Genomic DNA, 21,344 nt, shown 5'->3' with positions numbered 1-21,344 from the left:
AAAGTAGAGAACCAATCATACCTATATACATAGTTTGATCTATGCAAGTACCAGATGGATCTTCATCCAGTCTAGTAGCTAATCCCATAGGAGTTTTATTTGATTTTTCATTGAAAATCTTGTATTTCATTAAAAGTTCCTTAATGAACTTCTTTTGATTGATGATAATACCTTCCTCAATTTGCTTAATTTGCAAAACAAGAAAGAAGTTCAAAACTCCCATCATGCTCATCTCAAATTTGTACAACTAAGATATCAGTTCCATTTTATTTTATATCATCAAAGTAATTGCACAAAGATTCATTAGTTGCACCAAAAATTATATCATCAACATAAATTTGTACAACTAAGATATCAGTTCCATTTGATTTTAAAAACAAAGTTTTATTAATTTTGCCTCGTTTAAAACCATTTTCTAAAAGTAACTTAGATAATCTTTCATACCATGCTCTAGGAGCTTTCTTAAGTTCATAAAGAGCTTTGTCGAGCTTGTAAACATGATTCAGAAACTCTGGATTTTCAAATCCAGGAGGTTGTTCCACATAGACGTCTTGCTTTAATAAACCATTTTAAAATTCACATGTCACGTCCATTTGGTACAATCTAAATTCCATACACAACTACAAAACTTGGAAAACAAACTGCTTTTTATAGACCTGTTATATGAAAATAGGGTCTGTTTGATGTAAGAGATCCAATATTTAAAGTAACGGATCTCTTATATACCCTAGGGCCCACCACATGGATGGTAATAAGAATATATGAGATTTAAATGAGCTGGTTATACCCTTAACGGGTCTCTTAAGTGTATTAGGTCCCACAAACTTGATGGAAGAACAATAGATGAGAGGTCTCTTCCTTGGTCCTTTTTTCCACGCTTGCTATGCTCTTATAGTCTTACTTCCATTTCTTGGTACTCTCATTTTGTAATTTAATCATTTTATATTCTTATATAAAAGTCACAGGTTCATCATCTATATGTTATGACATTCTCTCTCCTCAAAACCCTAACCTCAACCCCAAATTAAAATCCTCATCTTCTTTTCCAAATTCGTCGACTATCTTCCATTTCCTTTCTCTATTCAAGCTATTCAAATTTCCTAAAATGATGAAGAGACTCCTACTATCTCCTCAAGGAACTCGCGCTCTAAGGTATATTGTTTTCTTTCTTCTTCGTGATTTTTACTCCGTCGCTTAGATCGTATGTTAGGATTCAACCATGATGTGTGTGGTCTTCTTCTTCTTTGTTTGTGAAACTGCAGAATTCAACAATGAAATTGTGCATGATCATCTTATTCTCTATATTTACCGGCCTTGTTGTTGGTTAGAATGGAGGTTTCTAGGCTTTTTGTTTTGGGGAATTTTCAAAGAAATGAAGGTGTTTTGGTAATTGGGGTAGATAACGATTTACGCTTTTTTAGATCTACTGGTTTAGGTTTGTGTTTTTATTTTTTTTTTCAATTTTGGGATTTAATGTTTAAAATCTAATTCAATAAAGGATTATTTTCTGTTTTAATTTATTCTCAATTTTTGTGTCCACTTTGTTCTTATGGTTGGTAATTTAATTTTTAGTGTGGTTTATCATTGATTTTTGCAGTAATTAAATTGAATGGTGAGGGTGGACGAAATTTTCAATTATGGGAAGCAATTTAATGGAGATGGTGGTCGGAATTTCTCAAGTATTTTTTCCACTGCAAATTTTTGTGCTTGAATACTGAATATCATTTGGTCTATGAATTTGGTTAGAGTATATATATTATATTTTGTATGTTTAGAAATGGGTTTGTACAACTTGTTGAATCAACGAGTTTTAATTTTATGTTTTGTAATTATTTACTTCGAAAATTATATTTGTAACTATGTAATAATGTTCTATAATTTTATTGCTCATTTTTTTTATAGAAATATTATTATTGTTGATGTTAAATAGTACTCCGTAATTTCGTAATTTGCACAAAAAGAATTAGCAATTTTATTTTAGTGTAAAAAAGTTAGATTAATGCAATAATTTTTTATAAAAAAATTAATGCTTTTAGGTGATATATGGGGTCTATTTAATACCCCTCAAAAAGACCCCATATTAAAAATAACGGGTCTCTTTTCCTTTATGTGTCAATCATACACCACACCAAATAGACCCCTTATTTCTATTTACGGGTCTGTTTGTTTTTGAAAACATACCTTCATACTGAGGGGGTCTCTTTAACAAAGAGACCCCTGAGATAGAGACCCGTCCTAAATGGGTCTCTAAGGCAAGTTTTAACGGGTCTCTTTGCTTATTTTTGTCGTAGTGATATAAGCAGCAAAAGCAATAAGTAAACGAATAGCCTCTAAAAACCCATTTCAGACAAATTATCTTTTGATCACTTGGTCTAGATTCTAGATGCCAAACTTTATTTCTTAATTCATAGCATTAATCCAGTCAGCGTCAGTTAAAGCTTCAACATAGTTCTTAGGTTCTATGGAAGAGAGGATTGCACAGAATGCACATAAGGTCCTAAGCTGAGATTTGGTTTGATTTCCTTTGGTAATATCGCTCATGATTGCATGTATTGGATGTGATTTATGATGCTTCCAGGACTTTGGAACAAAATCCTTGATTGGATACAACCTTTCTTGCTTGTTGTTGACTGGTACTTAAGTCGGAACCTCATCTTGAGATCCAGCTTGAACTTCTTCTGGAACTTTTGGTTGTTCTTGATCTAGATTTTAAGATTAAGTTTCTTGTGCAACTTCTATGGTTTCCTGATTATTTGCTTCAGTGTTCTAATCACCTTTATTTTCCACAGGTTGCTTCTCTGATGATGATAAGTCTTCATCTTGATCATTCTTCCTTACAAGTCTTATCTCGAAATCATCATCATCATTTTATACATCAGACATATTATCAGTTTCATCAAATATTACATGTACAAACTCTTCAACACACATTGTTATTTTACTATAAACTCTATAAGCTTTACTATTTGAGGCATATCCTAGAAATACTGCCTCATCACTCCGTTCATCAAACTTTCCCAAGTTCCTTTTACCATTGTTATGAACAAAACATTTACAACCAAAAGATCTAGAGTAAGAAATATTAGGCTTTGTCCCTTTAATAAGTTTATAGGGAGTTTTGTTGGTGATGGCTCTAACAAATACTCTGTTAAGAATGTAGCATGTTGTGTTCACTGTTTTTGCCCAGAAGTTCCTAGGAAATCTACTTGAGACCAGCATAGTTCTAGCCATGTCTTCAAGGCTTCTATTCTTGCGTTCCACCACACCATTTTTTCGTGGTGTTCTTGGGGCAGAGAAGTTGTGATCCATTCCATGTTCAGTGCAAAATTCATCAAACTTGAAGTTTTCAAAACTGTTCCATGATCTGATCTTAGATGTATCAATTGATTACCTGATCTTCTCTGTTCTTTCTTAACAAAAACATTAAAATCATCAAAAGTTTCATCTTTACTTACAAGAAAGAATACCCAAGTATACCTTGAATAATCATCAACAATACCCCTTACATATCTCTTACCACTTTTGCTTTAGACTCTCACTGGACCACAGAGATCCATATGAATAAGTTCCAAGGGTCTTTTGGTGCTTACCATCTTTTTAGACTTAAAGGAAATTTAAGTCTATTTTCCTTCAACACATGCATCACAACTTTATCATATAGGAACTTAATGCAAGGAAGTCCTTCCACTAATTCCTTGGATCTAAGCTTATCAAGTAAAGTAAAACTTGAATTACCTAATCTCTTATGCCATAGTAGAAGAGAATCCTCAATAACATTAAGACATGTTAAACTACTCTTAAGAACCTCATTGAGACCCAAAATGTATGTGTTCCCTTTACAAGTTCCTTCTAGAATTATGTTCCTAGTGTTCTTATAGATTATTTTACATTTATTAATAGTTAAGCTAACAGAGTTACCTTTGTCACAAAATTGTGAAATACTTAACAAGTTGTGTTAAGACCCTCGACCAAAAATACATTATCAATAGCATGGGAACTTGACCTTCCTACTTTACCAATAGCAACTATGTCACCTTTCATATTATCACCAAAGGTCACAGTTCCACCATAGTAGGCATCCAGTGAGAGAAATCTAGATTTATCTCTAGTCATGTACGTGCTTGGAACAACCACTGTCGCGGTACTTAGTGTTGTTTTCTCTCACTAGAACCTACAAGAAGAATCAAACGTTAGTGTCAGGAACCCAAGTTTCCTTGGGTTCCTGTGTAACAGATGTTGAATAAGATTTCCTAAACCATATCTCTTAAACTTGATTTTCATTTTTTAAAGTGCTCTTTTCTTTCTTGGGACATTTATTAGCTTGCTTATGTCTAGTTTTACCACATAAATAACAGACAATACTACTAGGCAGTTAACATACTTCTTTTCTTTCTGGAATTTCATCTTTCATCCTAACCCTTCAATTCTCTTGGTTTGGGCATCAACAATCCAGTCAGGCACATTATATTCAATGGGTCGTTTACCTTTCCTAACTCTTTCAAGTTCCCCCTCAATATTTGCTTTATCCACTTTTAATTCTTCTAGATCAGATTTTTAACTTTTCAGAGTTTGGATACTAATTGCGGAGAGGAACTTCAGAGTTAGGAACTACTTCTACAATTTTAAATAAAGACAGTTCCACATTCAAAAGATTATTGTCATATTTTAGTCTTTTAAGATTTTATTTCAACTTTATATTATCATAAAAAAGACTAAAGAACCTATTTTGAATATCAAATTTCATATTGTCCATCCATTCATTGTGTTCTCTGTAAGTTTCAAGTTCCTTGACACTTTGTGCTTTACCTTTGTGGAGTTCCTTTAAATCTTCCTAAATATCTAAAATAGTATGTATCAAATTTTCTTTAGAAAAATGTCTCAATTCATTAGGAGAAAACCATACCTCATCTTCATATTCTTGTAATTTGGCCTTTTCATCTGTATTAGCCATAATACACAGATGTGCCATTTATTCTGAAAGTTGACCTTCTTCTTCATCTGAATCCGAGTCTCCCCATATGCAGCCATCATAGCTTTCTTTACATTCTCTTTTGTAAAGTAAGGCTTGTAGACTTTGGTCTCCTTGGATTATTCTTTACCATTGACCTTACCTTTATCATTCTCCTTTAAAGGTCAGTCCCATATGAAGTGATCTTTGGAGCCACACTTGAAACAGGTAGTGTCTTTGGAACTTACATCCTTTTTGTTCCTATCAAAATTCCTGTTGTTCATCATCTTCTTAAACCTTATTACTAGCATAACAATGTCTTCCTTATCAACTTCTGATTCATCTGAGTCTTGTGCCTTAAGAGCGAGGCTCTTGTTCTTGGAACTCTCTGCATTGGAACTCAAATGAAGTTCATGAGTGATCGAGGAACCTGCCAACTATTCCATGTTGAACTTTGTAAAGTCCTTGGATTCCTACGTTACAGTAACCTTGGACCTCCATCGTTAATATTGTGGTAGACTCCTCAAGATCTTTCTAGCCTGTATATCTATAGGGATATGCCTGCCAAAGGAACTCAGTTCATTAATTATATCATTGAACCAAGTAAACATTCCCTCTATGGTTTCCTTAGATTGCATTTCAAACCTCTCATATCTAGATATTAATAAATAAATTTTGGAACGTTTTACCTCATTTGTACCTTCATGAGTAACTTCCATTAGATCCCAAATCCGTTTAGCAGTTTTGCATCCCATGATTCGGTTATGTTCATGGGGTCCAAGACCATAGTGCATATATTTGATAGCTAAAGCATTTAACTAAAGTTTCTTATAATCTTCTTTATCAAAATAAGAAATAAGTTTAGGAACTACCTCATTTTATCGTTGGTTGCGTTTACCTCAAAATCACAAGATTCAATAACACGCCAAACCTTGTAATTTTCAGCCTTAATGAATATTTCCATCTTGTTCTTCCAGTAGGTATAAAACTTACTATTGACATGGGTGGGCGTTGGGTTGAATATCCTTTTTCGAGTTTCTCTTTGTAATTCATCTCTCCTCAAGAACTTACTCAGCAAAGTTATCTGCTTACACGTGAGAACCTTGCTCTGATACCAAATGTTAGTTGAGACAAACACTACAAGAGGAGGGGGTTTGTATGTGAGTTCCTATTGACTACTTTTTGCGGAATGCAAAACAAAATGTTAAGGAACTTTCAATGCACACAATATTTTACGAGGAAATCTTCAAGGGCCAAATGGAAATAAAACCTTGACCCTTTTAAGGGATTTCCAAATCAATCCAATGCACTATAATAGGGAAAACTTCTCAAGTTACAAACCTATTAAAATCTGACCTATACTCACAAGTTCTGGAATGAACTTGCTACATAGTAGGACCCTATCCTACCCAATCTAAGTCTCTGACTTAAAATCTATCATACTCTCTGAGTACTACTCACTCAGATTCAAACTAGAAACTTACACTATTGTATGCTAAGATGAATACACACACACACACCCAAGAACCCAACCAATTACAAAATATAGACTCTAATATATGAGAGGCAAGCTACGCATGAAACTTGAAACAAATATGACAAAGTTATGGACTTGGTAAACTTACACAATTAAGCACACTTCGATTTCTTCATGCATAAAACTCACAGAAAAATAAATTCTGATATCTACTGTTTATGCAAGACTTGTGATGTACACATTCTATACCTTATTTAACCCTCATTTTATAGCTATTTTTGTATAGTTTTTGAGCACCACTGAGCTATGTATCATAAATATTCTCTTCTCTAGTGTGGTTTGGTCGATTTAATTAATTTTGTAGGCATATGAAGATTTTTGGATGATTTGGACCTGTTTTGGATGGCCACGAGAGCTTATTAATATGGAAAAGCATTTTTCCCGTGTCCGCCCTGGAGGGCAACATTGCCCTAGCAGCCAGGGCGAAGGAAAGAGAAGATAAAAGAATCGTGCGGAGAGTTTAACTCTATCCGCCAAGACTGGGCACCATTTCCCTAGCAGCCCGGGAAGACAAGGTACTGCACAAGAAAGGCTACGTGAAGAAGCGCAAGTTGGAGTTGCTTCTCGCGCCTGACCGGGCGGAGATTCCCTTGACGCCCGGGCACAACCTCACGATCATTTTCGGGATTTCTTAAATAAAGGATATAAATACCCTTTGTAAAGCCCGACCAGATCTTACTTAGTTATTTTTTTCCATCTTTTAAACCTTCATTAGAATCTTAATATTCTCTCTAGATCTAGATTAATTTACACTTTCAAGTTTCGATCTTTGTTCATCAGCAATTGGTACTTTTCTTCATTTCAGTAATTGGTATTCATCTTTACTTTTTTTTTTACTCTTATTTGTTTATTAATCATGTTTTCTTCATTGAATATTGTTTTTCCTTTCGTTAAGATGTGTGAGTAGTTTTCTTATACCAAGATCTAGCGAAACCCGAATATGATTGATGCATGATTTAATTCTTTAAATTCTCTAATAATAATTGTAATTGATATTCTTAATTGATTATGCTTATGCCAATACTAGATAAGGGATAATTGGTATTGTTATTAATCCATTGTTTTAATCGCAACGGAACTTAGGTTTGACGGATATGAATAAATCAATCAAGGGTTTGAAGTTCATCACGGAAGTAGTTGAATGAATGATTAGGAAGTTAGAGTAATGAGCTCAAAGTCTTTAATTTACATGATTCCACGGAAGTAGGCTTGAGTGTCATTAGAGAAGCTGATAACTAAGGAGAGACCATTGTATTCGTCGTAATGCTTGATTTTGGATGTTTTAAGCATTGATTTGTCATATTGTTTAGATTTAATCATTTTAATTAGTTCTTTAGATAAAGATTCTCACTTATTTTATTTGGTTACTTGCTTAGTAATTACTTGAGTCTATTTAATTAGTTGAACCATAGTCTCTTGGATCCGACCCTTGCTTGCCTGTATACATAGTAGTGGTGTAGTTAGGTTTATTTTAATTAGGTATGCGACACGCCTATCAAATTTTGGTGCCGTTGCCGAGGACTAAAGCTTTTATATTAGTTATTTGTGATTCATTTTTACTAAGCTTTAGCTGTTGCTTCGGCTATTGTCTCTTGTATTTTTTATTTCTTTGCTTATAGTTCTTTGTTGCATGCAAACTCGACATTCAGGGTCAGACAATTTCATTCCACATGATTGTGAAATTGAAGCAACTGCCAAGAGACAAGGAAGTAGAAGAACAAGGAGAAATCAAAACCCTAGAAACATGGTCGATCAAGAAACAAAGCCTCTTTTGGAGTATTGCATACCTGATACCACAACTGAACTCCTCACCATCATTGTTAGACCACCATTTACTGCTCAGAATATTGAATTGAAACCATAATTCCTTCAATTCATCTCTAATGATTTGTTTGTAGGCACACCTCATTATTGCCCAATCAGTCACATTTATAGTTTTTTTAGAGAAGTGCGATGCTATGAAGCTAAATGGTGTTATAGATGATGATATTAGACTTTGCCTTTTTCCTTTCTCATTACAGGATAGGGCGAAAGAATGGTTTAGGGATGATGATACTGGCTCTTTTTACACATGGGACAAGCTGGTTAAAGCTTTTCTAGGCTTGTTCTTGGGACAGGAAAAGACTACAAGGTTGAGAAACGAGCTATCTACTTTCGGGAAGTCAGATGATGAGTCCTTATATGAAGCATGGAGGAGGTTCAAGCGATTGCAAAGACAATGTCCTCACCATTTATATTGATGCTACATATAGGGGCTCTCTCTTGACTAAGAACCCAACTGAGGCAAAGGAGTTAATTGAGAAGATGGCGGCCAATGATAATTATCATCTTGGGGGCCAAAATAGTGTGAAAAAGGGAGGAAAATTTGAATTTAATGCTCTAACTCTTTTAACTAGACTAGTTCTATGCATGCATTGACAAGCAAGTTTGATAAGTTCTAAGCGGCATCTTCTTGCTCATGTGCTGAAACATGTAAAATGTGTAATGTACAAGGTCATATTGCACCTGATTGTCCACAAAATTCACATGAGATGTTGATCGAGAAAGCCAATGCATTCTAAACTTTGAATCCCAAAAAGCCATATGATCCTCATTCAAACACATATAATGAAGGTTGGAAAATTCATCCAAATTTCTCTTACAAGAATACCCAATCTCAACATAATCCACATCCACCACCACCTCAAAACACAATTATAGTGCACCACCTGGTTTCCAAGCAAGACCACCTCAAGTCCAACAACCTATGCAACCACCTCTAGTCAAACAACCTGTGCAACCACCTCGACAAAAATTCAACCTTGAGTTGATGATGGAGAACTTCGTTACAACAACGAACAACAACATCCAATAACTACAAGCTCGGAAAAAGGTCATGGAAAATCAAATAAGTCAACTTGCTCATTAAGTTGGCCAATCTTTAAAGACTCTTGGCGCCTTTTTGGGTTAAAAAGAGCAACCACCAAAGGGGCTTGTGAATGTTGTGACTTTGTGGAGTAGAAAGCAGTTGGAAGATCCTCCCATGAAGGAGCCATCAAAGGATTTTGTTGAAAAAGTAGTCACATATGAGAAGGTGGTCAATGGTAGTGCGATTGAGGAAGAGCAAAAGGCATCAACTCCCCCACCACTTGTTCCATATGTTCCATAAGTTCCTTTCCCACTAAGGTTAGCTCAAGCTAAGTTAGAGAAAAAGTATGGAAAATTTCTTGATATTCTGAAAAAGCTTCACATCAACATTTCATTCTTAGATGCAATATCCGAGATGCCAACTTATGCAAAATTTTCACTACTAGAATTATAGTAATTAACAACGACTCAATAACGAGGACATAAAAATTTCATTGTTAAAAGCACACTTATAAATAGGACTAAAAATGTTTCTCGTGAGTGTTAGACTATTATCTGCACAATGAAAAAATAATGTTAAATATCTGTCTTTAATAATCTAGAAAGAGAAAAAAATACAAAAAAAAAAAAAAAAACAAATCGTCGTTAATAATATATGACGCGGCGGGATTAAAATTTAGAACGGCTAAAATTTCTATTTTTCACTCTTACCTCCTGCTGCATTGAACTCCTAAAAGAAACCCTTGTTTTCCCAATCAAAACCTATTCACTCTAAAATTCCCAATTCGCGGATAATCGGAAGCTGTATTCCTAAATCTTGCTGATCAAGGTCTATTCTTTCTCAAACTTAGAAGCCAACAAGGATATATTCAATATTCGGTATGTTATTATATCTCTTTTGAATTACAAAATTGCAGTTTAAGTTTTAGTTTCAATTTAATATATTGAAGGACTTGTTATTTTGTTAAAATCTGAAGTTTTCCCTTTGTTTGATTTTAATTTTAGGCCCGATTTCAATATGGTTCATCAATTTCCCCCTTTTCTATTGTAGTTTCATTTGACTTTTAGTCAAATTATTCAAGTTTGATGTTTTATTGAATCCGATCCTTGAGTTCACAATCTGATTCTTTATTTTCTAATTTGTTTAACTATTTGCATGTATCTCTAAATTATTTCCTTTAATTTGTCTCTTACACTTTGTTATCTACGCATACAGAATGTAAATTTTTTCCAATACTTTTAATTATATAATTTGTTGGCTGAAATATTAGCTGTGTAAATTAGCATATATAAGTTGCTATAGATAATTGGTGGTTTATGTGAATTAATTTGAGAAAATTTATGATATATATATATATATATATATATATATATATATATATATATATATATATATATATATATATGTATGTATATATATAGGGGAGGGATCTGGTGAGAATAGGTCCATATGTGAGAAATCATACTTATATGAGAACTGATTTAAAATTTAGAACATGTGAGTAAAAATTTAGAACATGCGACTCAAATTAAAATTCTGAACATATGAGTAATAATTTAGAACATTTGTGTGAGTAATATGTTTAGAACATATGATTAAAGAATTAGAACAAGTGATTACAAATTTATAAAATTTGATTTATGAAATTTTAAACATATGATTTAAGATTATGAACATGTAAATAAAATTTAGAACAAATTGATATAGAATATAGAAAATGTGAGTAAATAATTTAGAAAATACGTGTAAAAAAATAGAACATACGCTTTAAAATTTGGAACATATAATCGAAAATCTTAGAACTTACGCTTTAAAATTTAGAACATATAAGTTAAAATTTTGGAACAAGTTATTTAAAATTTATAACATCAAACTTAACTAATTTATTGTTTAGAACATGTGAGTACTAAATTTGAACAATTGATTTAATTTAGAACACCTAAGGAAAAGTTTAGAACATCAGATTTAAAATTTAGAACATACGAGTAAAAATTTAGAACATAAAGAGTGTTCTCACATAAGAAAAATTCTCACGAGAGCCTTCCCCTCCAGCCTATTTTTGGTGAGTATGTAAGATGATGTTAGTTACATCATCATGTGTGCTAGAGTATATTGGGAGACTACAATAATATATAAATTAGGAATAATTAAAAGGAAAAGTGAACCTTAACCTTTTATTAAACAAGATAATGGCTGGGCACTTACTTTAGATTTGATTATTTAAAGGCTGCTCCATGCACTTCCATTAAAGTAACAATAATATTTCTTTCTTGATTTCTTGAAAAATTGGATACATATGTTTTTTCAATTACACTATGATATTTTGACACACACACACACACACACATATACATATATATATATACATATATATATATATCAATCTCGACATACACATCTGATCTGAAATTATGACATCCAAAATTGTTCTAATGATATAAATAGCATATAAATTTTGTTTTTATCATTATATTTTCGTGGGTTATTGGTCTGATATTAGTTTTAATGGTGTGGATTTTTGTTAGCCTATTTTTGGTGTGTATGTAAGATGATGTAAGTTACATCATCATGTGTGCTAGAGTGTATTGGGAGACTACAATAATATATAAATTAGGAATAATTAAAAGGAAAAGTTAACCTTAACCTTTTATTAAACAAGATAATGGTTGGGCACTTACTTTAGATTTGATTATTTAAAGGCTACTCCATGCACTTCCATTAAAGTAACAATAATATTTCTTTCTTAATTTCTTGAAAAATTTGATATATATGTTTTTTCAATTACACTATGATATTTTGATTGCGTAAAAGGATAACAACAACTGAAACCCATAATCTGAAAATGTAAGACAAGAATTTGATAATATATACTAAATTCATGCCTTTTAGATTGTTTGCGGTTTCCTTTGCAGATTTTTTTTGGTTTTTATTCTATAATTTTATTTACTTCGTGAAAATGGCTCCTAGTAAGGATTGGATGGCAATTGAGGATTATGTTAACGACCCATCATATGGGGAGGGAGTTGACAATTTCTTAGACTATGCTTTTCAAAATGTCAAAACCCATACAATTCGTTGTCCTTGTTATAAATGTATTAATGGAGAATCCGGTGATCGTGAGAAAGTTAGAGAACATCTACTAGTTTATGGAATATTAAAAAGGTACACCTTTTGGTACCATCATGGTGAGGGGTTAAATGAGCCAGAGCTCGTGTCAACTAGAAATGATGTAGTAGAAAAGAAAACTGTGATGAAGTGCATGATATTTTAAGGGATTTATTTCCCAAGTACAACAATGTCGATGTCAATGACGTTGAGGAGCCAAACGCTGATTCTAAAAGATTTTATAAATTAATGAAAGATTCCCGAGATTTAGTATGTGAAGGTTGCAAGACTTCTAGAATGTCTTCCCTCTTAAAACTTCTTCATATAAAAACTCTTGGTCGTTGGAGTAATGAGTCATTTACTATGCTTCTAGAATTCTTGAAAAATGAACTTCTTCCCAAGGGATCAAATTTTCCGGATTCTTATTATGAGTCTAAGAAGGTAATGAAATACCTTGGCCTATCATATCAGAAGATTGATGCATGTGTTAATGATTGCATTTTATATTGGAAGGAGAATGAGAAGCTAGATGTGTGTAATATATGTGGTGCATCAAGTTGGAAAAGCAATAAGCATAGTGGGGAAGTTAAGTGTAAAGGAAATGGTAAAAGAATACCTCAAAAGACACTAAGATACTTCCCACTAAAACCAAGGCTACAACGATTATTTATGTACTCAAAGACCGCATCTCTTATGAGACGTCATCATGGTAAGAAGAAAACTGATTTTACAATGAGACACTCTGTTGATGGATCTGGTTGGGAATCATTTGACATAGTGTACCCTACTTTTGCATCTGACCCTCGTAATGTTAGACTTGGGCTTGCTAGTGATGGTTTTCAACCCTTCACAAATTTTAAAAAACCATATATTATATGGCAAGTGATCCTAATTCCTTATAATTTGCCGCTTGAGCTTTGTATGAAGCAGCATAATATGACTCTTTCAATGCTAATTCTAGGTCCCAAAGGTCCTGGTGATGCAATTGACGTGTATTTGCAGCCTCTTATTGAGGAGCTGAAAAAGCTTTGGGAAATTGGTGTTGAGACTTATGATGCAGCATCACAACATCATTTCCAGCTCCGTGCATGTTTGATGTGGACTATTAATGATTTTCCAGCATACGCAATGCTTTTAGGATGGAGTACTAAAGGGTATTTGGCTTGTCCTTGTTGTTTAAAAGGTACTCGATCAGAGAGGCTATTTTACGGGGGTAAAGAATGCTATATGGGCCATCGATGCTATTTGCCAAAGAATCATATATGGAAAAAGGATAAAGATTCATTCGATGGAAAAGTTGATCATAGTCAACCTCCAGAACCATATTCAATTGACGATGTTCTTTATCAACTTGAGGACTTGGAGAACATTATTTTGTCTAATGATCCTAGCGTGAAGACAAAAATATCTCATGACCTTAGGGGGGACAATTGGAATAAAAAAAGTATTTTCTTTGAGCTTCCATATCGGAGGACACATCTATTACGACATAATTTAGATGTGATGAATATTGAGAAGAACATATGTGATAGTATTCTTGGGACAATTATGAATAACATAGGGAAGACCAAAGACAATTTGAAATCATGTCTTGACTTGGAAGATATGGGGTTGAGGTCTACGTTGCACCCATTAAAAGAAGGGGAAAAATGGAAAATTCCTCCGGCTCCATATACTTTTTCCCCATCTGAAAAAAAAAAAAAACATTTTTGCAATTTTTTGAAAGAGCTAAAAGTTCCTGATGGTTTTTCATCAAATATTTCTTATTGTGTGAATTCAAAGGAATTGGAAATTTCGGGATTAAAGAGTCATGACTGTCATGTAATACTCGAGCATTTGCTTCCTTTAGCAATAAGTGATCTTCTCACACCATTGGTACGTGAAGCAGTAATTGAGTTGTCCATGTATTTTACATTATTATGTGCTTTTACACTTAAGGTTGATGAATTAGAGCAACTAGAGACTCAAATTCCTATCACTCTCTGTAAATTAGAGAAGGTTTTTCCTCCCTCCTTCTTTGATGTGATGATGCATTTACCTATACAATTAGCTAATGAAGCAAAGATTGGAGGGCCGGTTTAGTTTCGATAGATGTATCGTATTGAGCAATATATGTATAAGCTGGAGTCTTACATACGGAATAGGGCCCATCCAAAGGCTTCTATCGCAGAAGGTTATTTAGTGGAGGAGTGTATGAATCTTTGTTCAAGGTATATGCATAATGTAGAGACAAGATTTAATCGTCTTGATCGAAATTATGAAAATGTCCAAGGTAATGTTGATGCTCTACCTATTTTTAGTCATCCTGGTCGAGCTTTAGGAGCTGATACTATTAGAGATCTAGAGAAGAGTGAGCTTGATGAAGCTCACATTTATATTTTGAAGAATTGTGATGAGGTCCAACCTTTTCTTCAGTAAATATTTAGTCTAGTTGCTAAGCTATTGATTCATATACTATTATTTATAAAAAGAAGTGGAGTATATCAAATATACTACTTCAATTCCATTTCATAAAATGCATAATTTAAGATGTATTCTGAAGCTTTTGCGTATACTCTCATTATTTTGTCAATTGTCCTAATCCTAAAGTCATGAAACTGTTAGCTCAAATTGTAATGGAGATGATAGAGCTGCACTTCATACTAGTCTTTTACAGGTTAGCAGACATGTATTCTGCCAAAATTATTATTAGTGGTCCGAAATTTGTTTACTAGTCTTTCCCTTAGTTTAAGGACAATTCCTAATTTGATTAGGAACTGAAAACTTAATACTGGCTTATTGAGGTGGTTGTGATATTAAACGGACGGTTCCTAATTATGTTTTATCTTTTTTTGTATTGAGATTATATCTGGTAGTGTTAGAATTAATTATATCTTATGTTCCAACATTAATTAATAATCAATCTTATGTTAGGATGTCTTTACTGATGAAAGCATTGACGCTTACAAGGAGCATGTTCTTAACCATATGAGAGAGCTATGGACAAATTGGAGGTCTGATTTATTAAGGTATAATGTCACGAAGAAGAAAATTACCTTAGCAGCTGCATACAAAGGTAAGCACCCAAACGGAGTTGAAGAGAATGATTGGAAGTGGCTAATCAAAGAGGTTTATTTAGACGACGATTTTCAGGAAAATCCACAAAACTAGAATTTTTTGCTATTATTTTTATATGATATAATGATACATATTGTTAATAATCTATTGAAAAGAAGCAATAGGAACTCTGAGAATAGAGCTCATTATCCTAAAGAGCTAATGCATCGAACAGGGAGCAAGCCTACTAAACAAGTCATTTGGGATGAATTGGTATGTTGATAATAATAAAAATTTTGCTTTCATGTCTTAAAGTATTGTATGTGATTTACAATAATTTGACTATAAGTGAATAATTATTGTGTTATGGAAGGGAGCAAATAAGGGAAATAAACTAATTTTAGTTGATGTGTTCCATGCGACTCATAAGAAAGGCACCAACCTTCCAAATGCAGAGACGAAACAAAAATATGTATGTTCATTGAATTGAATGCTTGATTTAGTTCTAAATTTGATTTTATTTTTTTGTATTTATTTTAATTTGACATGATGATTATGTTATTTATGTTGTAGGATGAAATTCGAAAAACAATAGAAAATGAACCATCACTTTCTAATGCATAGGTATATATATATTTTTTTCATATATTCCATTAGAAGAATGTAATGTACTCCCTACATAGATTTCATAATTTTTTATATGTAATGTTAAGATGTGCAAAAATTAAAGTGATTTAAATGGGTTATATGAAAAACATGTAGGTTGCACAGAAGGTTTTTAAGTCAAAGTCTCGTGATCGGGTTGTGTGTTTTGGAGGAGGTATAACACTTAAAGAAATAACAGGACCACAACCTAGTAGAGTGGAACTTCAAACTGAGTTGACAACCGCAAAAAAAAAAAAAAAAAAAAAAAAAAAAAAAATCAAGATCTAATTAATCGCGTGGACACGGTACTAGTAGAGAATGACGAGCTCAAGGGACGAATGTGTGCATTTGAAGCTGAATTAAAAGCATTCAAGGATTTTATGATGCAACAGCAATAATAAGTGGCTGCTACTTATTGTCAATAATAAGACATTTTTATGTTTTTTAGGCTTAAGGACAACATTTTATAATTAGTAAACCTATTGTGTTTCAAATCTAAGCAAAAGGCTTAACTCTCACGACTAAGTGTAAGTGATTATTGGTTTCATCAATTTTTAAGGTCAAACCTTGTGTGATAGATAAATTTGTCATTAGCTATGTTTTTTTAATGTCATTAATTTGATTTGATTTTTTTTGTGCTAATTAATTTGATTGGATAATGTATGTAGTTACCTTTTCAAATTACGATAGAATAGAAATGCCTCTTGTTATTTGCATTTGTAGTTAATAACGAAAGATTTGGTCGTTATAGATTCAAATTCTAATTTTATATAACCATTCAAAAACTATTTTACGAGGAAATAATTGGTCGTTATTGTCTAAAATTTTGTCAATGAAAGATTAGATAATAACTATAGTTACTTTGTGTGTCGTTAATGATTAACGACGAAGTAATAAGTTGTCAGTTGTCATTAACAAGAAACGATGAACATCGTTGTTAAAACCAATAACGACGGAGCCTGTTACAACGAACAAACGACGAAAATATTTCGTCATTAAATGTTTTAACGACAGTTCAAAGGCCATATAACGACGAAAATATTCGTCGTTAAAGACCCTTTTTCTAGTAGTGTTTTAAAGGATATGCTCTCTAATAAAAAGAAGTTAGCGGAGATTGCTACAGTTGCATTGAATGCAGAGTGTAGTGCAATTTTGCAAAATACACTCCCTAAGAAACTAGGCAATCCAGGTAGCTACTCCATTCAAGTGAAGCTTGGGGATTTACAGATTAACAAGGCACTATGTGGTCTTGGTGCAAGCGTGAGTCTCATGCCGCTCTCTATTTGCAAGAAACTTTAAATAGGTTAACTAAAGCCTACGCACATGTCCCTACAACTTGCAAATAGGTCAGTTAAATTTCCCTTGGGTATACTTGAAGATGTTCCTCTTTGTGTGGGAAAATTCTTTATCCCATGTGACTTTGTTGTGATGGAGATGGAAGAGGATGCACATGTCCCCATTATTCTTGGTAGACCATTCTTAGCAACTACAGGTGCAATCATTGATGTGAAGAATGATAAAATCAATTTTGAGGTGGGCGACGAGAAAATGGAATATTCACTCTTGAATGCTATGGGAACTCCTTCCATGGGAGAGACTATTTGTTAATTGGATGTCCTTGATGACTTAGAACGTGAGCAACTTTGCTTGACTAAAACAGATGATGCACTTAAAACGGTGTTGGTGGGGAGTGCCAATGAGAAAGATTGGGAAATAAGAGAGTACACACGGCAACTTGAAGAAGGAAAAGCCAATCCAACCGCCGCTCTTGTGAAGGAAGTCCTTAGTGCATCGAGTGTTGGGGAGAGTACTACGCCTCCCGAGGTAGAGTTGAAACCCCTTCCCTCTACTCTTAAATATGCATATCTTAGTCTTAATAATACATATCCTGTTATTGTTAACGCTGAGCTTAATGACACGAAATTAAAGCAACTGCTCACTGTTTGGAGAAAATATAATAGTGTTATTGGGTACACCATTAATGATATTAAGAGTATTAATCCCTCATTTTGTATGCATAAGATAATTCTTGAGGACGATCATAACTCCTGCATAGAACCTCAAAGACGACTTAATCCAAATATGATGGAAGTAGTTAAAAAAGAGGTTCTTAAATTTCTTGTTGCAGGAATAATTTACCCTATCTCAGATAGTAAGTAGGTTAGCCCTGTACAAGTAGTTCCAAAGAAAGGGGGTATGACCATTGTCAAGAATGACAAGGGTGAGCCAATCGCTACTAGAATTGTTACAGGTTGGCGAATGTGCGTTGATTATAGGAGGTTGAATAAGGCCACCCGAAAGGACCTTTTTCCCCTCCCCTTTATTGATCAGATGCTTGAACGTTTGGCTAAGCATTCCTTTTTCTGCTACTTGGAGGATATTCTGATTTCTTTCAAATTTCCATTCGTCCATGTGATTAGGAAAAGACTACTTTCACATGCCCCTTTGACACCATTGCCTATCAAAGAATGTCATTTGGATTATGTAATGCTCCAGCCACGTTCCAACTTTGTATGATGGCAATTTTTCAAGTCTTATTGAAAATTCAATGGAAGTCTTTATGGATGAATTTTCTGTCTATGGAAAATCTTTTAATTTATGTCTTGAAAATTTGGAAAAGGTGCTCTATAGATGTAAGGAAGTCAATTTAATTTTGAACTAGGAAAAATTTCATTTTATGGTACAACAAGAACTTATTCTAGGCCAAGTGGTATCACATAAGGGTATTGAGGTCGATAAAGCAAAAATAGAGGTAATTGAGCGACTACCCCCTCCTAATTCTGTAAAAGGAGTTAGGAGTTTTCTTGGTCATGCAGGATTTTATAGACGATTTATTAAGGATATTTTAGAAATCGCTCGACCTCTAACTGAGCTTTTGGCCAAGGATACCCCATTTTTATTTACTGATGCTTGTCTTGAAGCTTTTAATAGGTTGAAGGAAGCTTTGATCTCTGCTCTTGTTTTGCAACCCCTGGATTGGACCCTACCATTAGAGATTATGTGTGATGCTAGTGACTATGCGGTAGGGGGCGTCTTGGGGAAACGAAAGGATTAAAAAGTTCATGCTATTTATTACTGTAGTAAAACTCTTGATTCCGCTCAAATGAATTATGCCACAACTGACAAAGAGATGGTAGCAGTAATTTATGCAATAGACAAGTTTCACTCCTATCTTGTTGGTTCGAAGGTGATAATTCACACAGATCACGTTGCATTGAAATATTTTATGACTAAAATCCATGCCAAGCCGTGTTTGATTTGATGGGTCCTTCAATTGCAAGATTATGACATCGAGATAAGAGACACGAAAGGGAACGAGAATGTCGTCGTAGACCATCTTTCTCGTATCCTCCTTGATAAGGGGGATGGGGATGACCTCCCCATTGATGATTCTTTCCCTGACGAACATTTATTAGAACTTTCTAAAATTGAATCACTTTGGTATGCTGACTTAGGCAATTTCTTGTCCACAGGTACATTGCCTCATGGTTACTCATCTCAACAAAAGAAGAAATTCTTTTACGAGGCAAAGAGACATTTTTGGGAGGATCCATTCTTATACAAATTATGTTCCTGACGCAATGATTAGAAGATGTTTCGGAAGGTGAGGTAAATTAAATTATTTCTCATTGCCATGACTTACCATGTGGTGGACATACAGGTCCTACGAAAACGGCCATGAAGATTTTACAATGTGGTTTCTATTAGCCAACTTTATTCAATGATGTTTATTCATATGTTAAGGCATGTGATCGTTGTCAACGGACCGGTACTATTTCAAAGAAGCACGAGATGCCACCCAATAACGTACTCGAGGTCGAGTTATTCGACGTGTGCGGGATAGATTTCATGGGATCGTTCCCCTCTTCCTATGGAAATAGATATATTCTAGTAGATGTTGAATATGTCTCAAAGTTGGTTGAAGAAATTGCTAATCCAACCAATAATGCTCGTGTGGTAAGTAAATTATTTAAGAAAGTTATTTTCCCTCGTTTTGGTTTATTGGGTATGTTAATTAGTGACAGGGGAACATATTTCTTGGAGCATTGATTTGAAGCAATGTTGAAGAAGTATGGAGTGCAACATAGGATTGGCATTGGTTATCACCCGCAGACCAGTGGCCAAGTTGAGGTGTCCAATTGAGAAATAAAATCTATATTGGATAAAATAGTTGCTAAGACAAGGAAGGATGGGTCAGTTAAGATCGATGATGCTATGGGCTTACCAAACAGCATTTAAAACCTCGATTGGTACCACTCCATATAGATTGGTTTATGAAAGGCATGTCACTTACTCGTCGAGCTAGAGCACCGAGCATTTTGGGCCATAAAGAGTTTAAATTTCGATGCTCAAGCAGCGGGTGAAAAGATATTGTTACAATTAAATGAGCTAGATGAGCTTTGCCACGAAGTTTATGAGAGTTCAAAGTTGTACAAGGAAAGAACAAAAAGGTGGAATGACAAAGGTCTCATGAGAAGAGATTTCAAGGAAGGAGATCAAGTCCTTTTAGTCAATTAAATATTGAAGCTATTCTCGGGTAAGCTTCGTTCTAGGTGGTCGGGCCCATTCAAGGTTTGTAAAGTCTACCCCTATGATACTATTGAATTATGGAACAAAAATGGTGGTACTTTTAAGGTGAATGCCCAGAGATTAAAACACTACCGAGGTGGTGACCCAATCGATTAGAGAGTAGACATGACGCTCTCAAATCCGGCAAACAAATTTTGAGCAAAAAGGTGGTCGAGATTATGACCATATAAACAAGCGCTAACAGGAGGAAACCCGTCTTTATTTTATTTTATTTTATCTCATTTTTTGTTTTTTATTTTCGTTTCTTTAGTTTTTTTTTTTTTAGGAGAATGTTATTAAGTGATTTATCTTGAAATACTCATCATTAATAATATTATTTAGGTGAAGAGTGAAGGAAATCGGCTAAAACAAATAAGCTTTCTCCGCCTTGGAAGCCCGGGCAAAGCCGCCCTACCGGGTGCGAGAAGCGGCAAGAAAAAAAATAGAGAGGGGGAATTGTGACTCTCTGCTGCTAGGGCAAGGCTGCCCTACCAGGCGCGAGAAGCCTCGAAGAAAAACAAAAATAAAAAGGAAGGAGAGAAAGAGAAGAAGGAGGCCGACCCCCACCGCCCGGGCAAGTCAGCCCCAGCTGGCGCGCCACTCAAGTAGCCAAAAAAAAAATCGAACCCTTACCGCCCGATCAGCCCGGACAGGCT

General features: G+C 34.2%; 2 protein-coding genes and 1 long non-coding RNA gene across 3 annotated transcripts; all 3 read left to right on the top strand.

Annotated features, from left to right (window-relative positions):
• Window positions 1-10,015: 10,015 nt before the first annotated feature.
• On the top strand, window positions 10,016-14,702 carry LOC110690111. Its single transcript, XM_021866937.1, has 2 exons — window positions 10,016-10,211; window positions 13,400-14,702. Exon 2 carries the CDS (start codon window positions 13,534-13,536, stop codon window positions 14,518-14,520), a length of 987 nt encoding a protein of 328 aa, XP_021722629.1. The 5' UTR covers window positions 10,016-10,211; window positions 13,400-13,533; the 3' UTR covers window positions 14,521-14,702.
• A 1,250-nt stretch (window positions 14,703-15,952) lies between these two features.
• On the top strand, window positions 15,953-16,396 carry LOC110690113. The gene is made up of 2 exons (XR_002505011.1): window positions 15,953-16,098; window positions 16,237-16,396. It is a non-coding gene; the product is annotated as an uncharacterized LOC110690113 (long non-coding RNA).
• Window positions 16,397-17,442: 1,046 nt separating this feature from the next.
• LOC110690156 lies at window positions 17,443-19,174 on the top strand. Its single transcript, XM_021866985.1, has 3 exons — window positions 17,443-17,722; window positions 17,780-17,943; window positions 18,782-19,174. The coding sequence occupies exons 1-3, from the start codon at window positions 17,443-17,445 to the stop codon at window positions 19,172-19,174; spliced, it is 837 nt and encodes a 278-aa protein (XP_021722677.1).
• Window positions 19,175-21,344: the final 2,170 nt, after the last annotated feature.

Source organism: Chenopodium quinoa, unplaced genomic scaffold (genome assembly GCF_001683475.1).
Source record: "Chenopodium quinoa cultivar QQ74 unplaced genomic scaffold, ASM168347v1, whole genome shotgun sequence".
In the NCBI taxonomy this organism is placed as follows: Eukaryota; Viridiplantae; Streptophyta; class Magnoliopsida; order Caryophyllales; family Amaranthaceae; genus Chenopodium; species Chenopodium quinoa.
The sequence above is the reverse complement of the archived record's forward strand: the minus strand, read 5'-3'. Positions and strand labels throughout refer to the sequence as shown.

Bases quoted from the DNA above. Each gene is read 5' to 3' on its own strand.
- LOC110690111 (XM_021866937.1), top strand. From the start codon at position 13,534: ATGTGGACTATTAATGATTTTCCAGCATACGCAATGCTTTTAGGATGG.
- LOC110690156 (XM_021866985.1), top strand. From the start codon at position 17,443: ATGTCCCTACAACTTGCAAATAGGTCAGTTAAATTTCCCTTGGGTATA. The intron at 17,723-17,779 runs GTTAATTGGATG...TGACTAAAACAG, and splicing joins TTCCATGGGAGAGACTATTT to ATGATGCACTTAAAACGGTG. The intron at 17,944-18,781 runs GTAGAGTTGAAA...ATTTTGAACTAG, and splicing joins AGAGTACTACGCCTCCCGAG to GAAAAATTTCATTTTATGGT.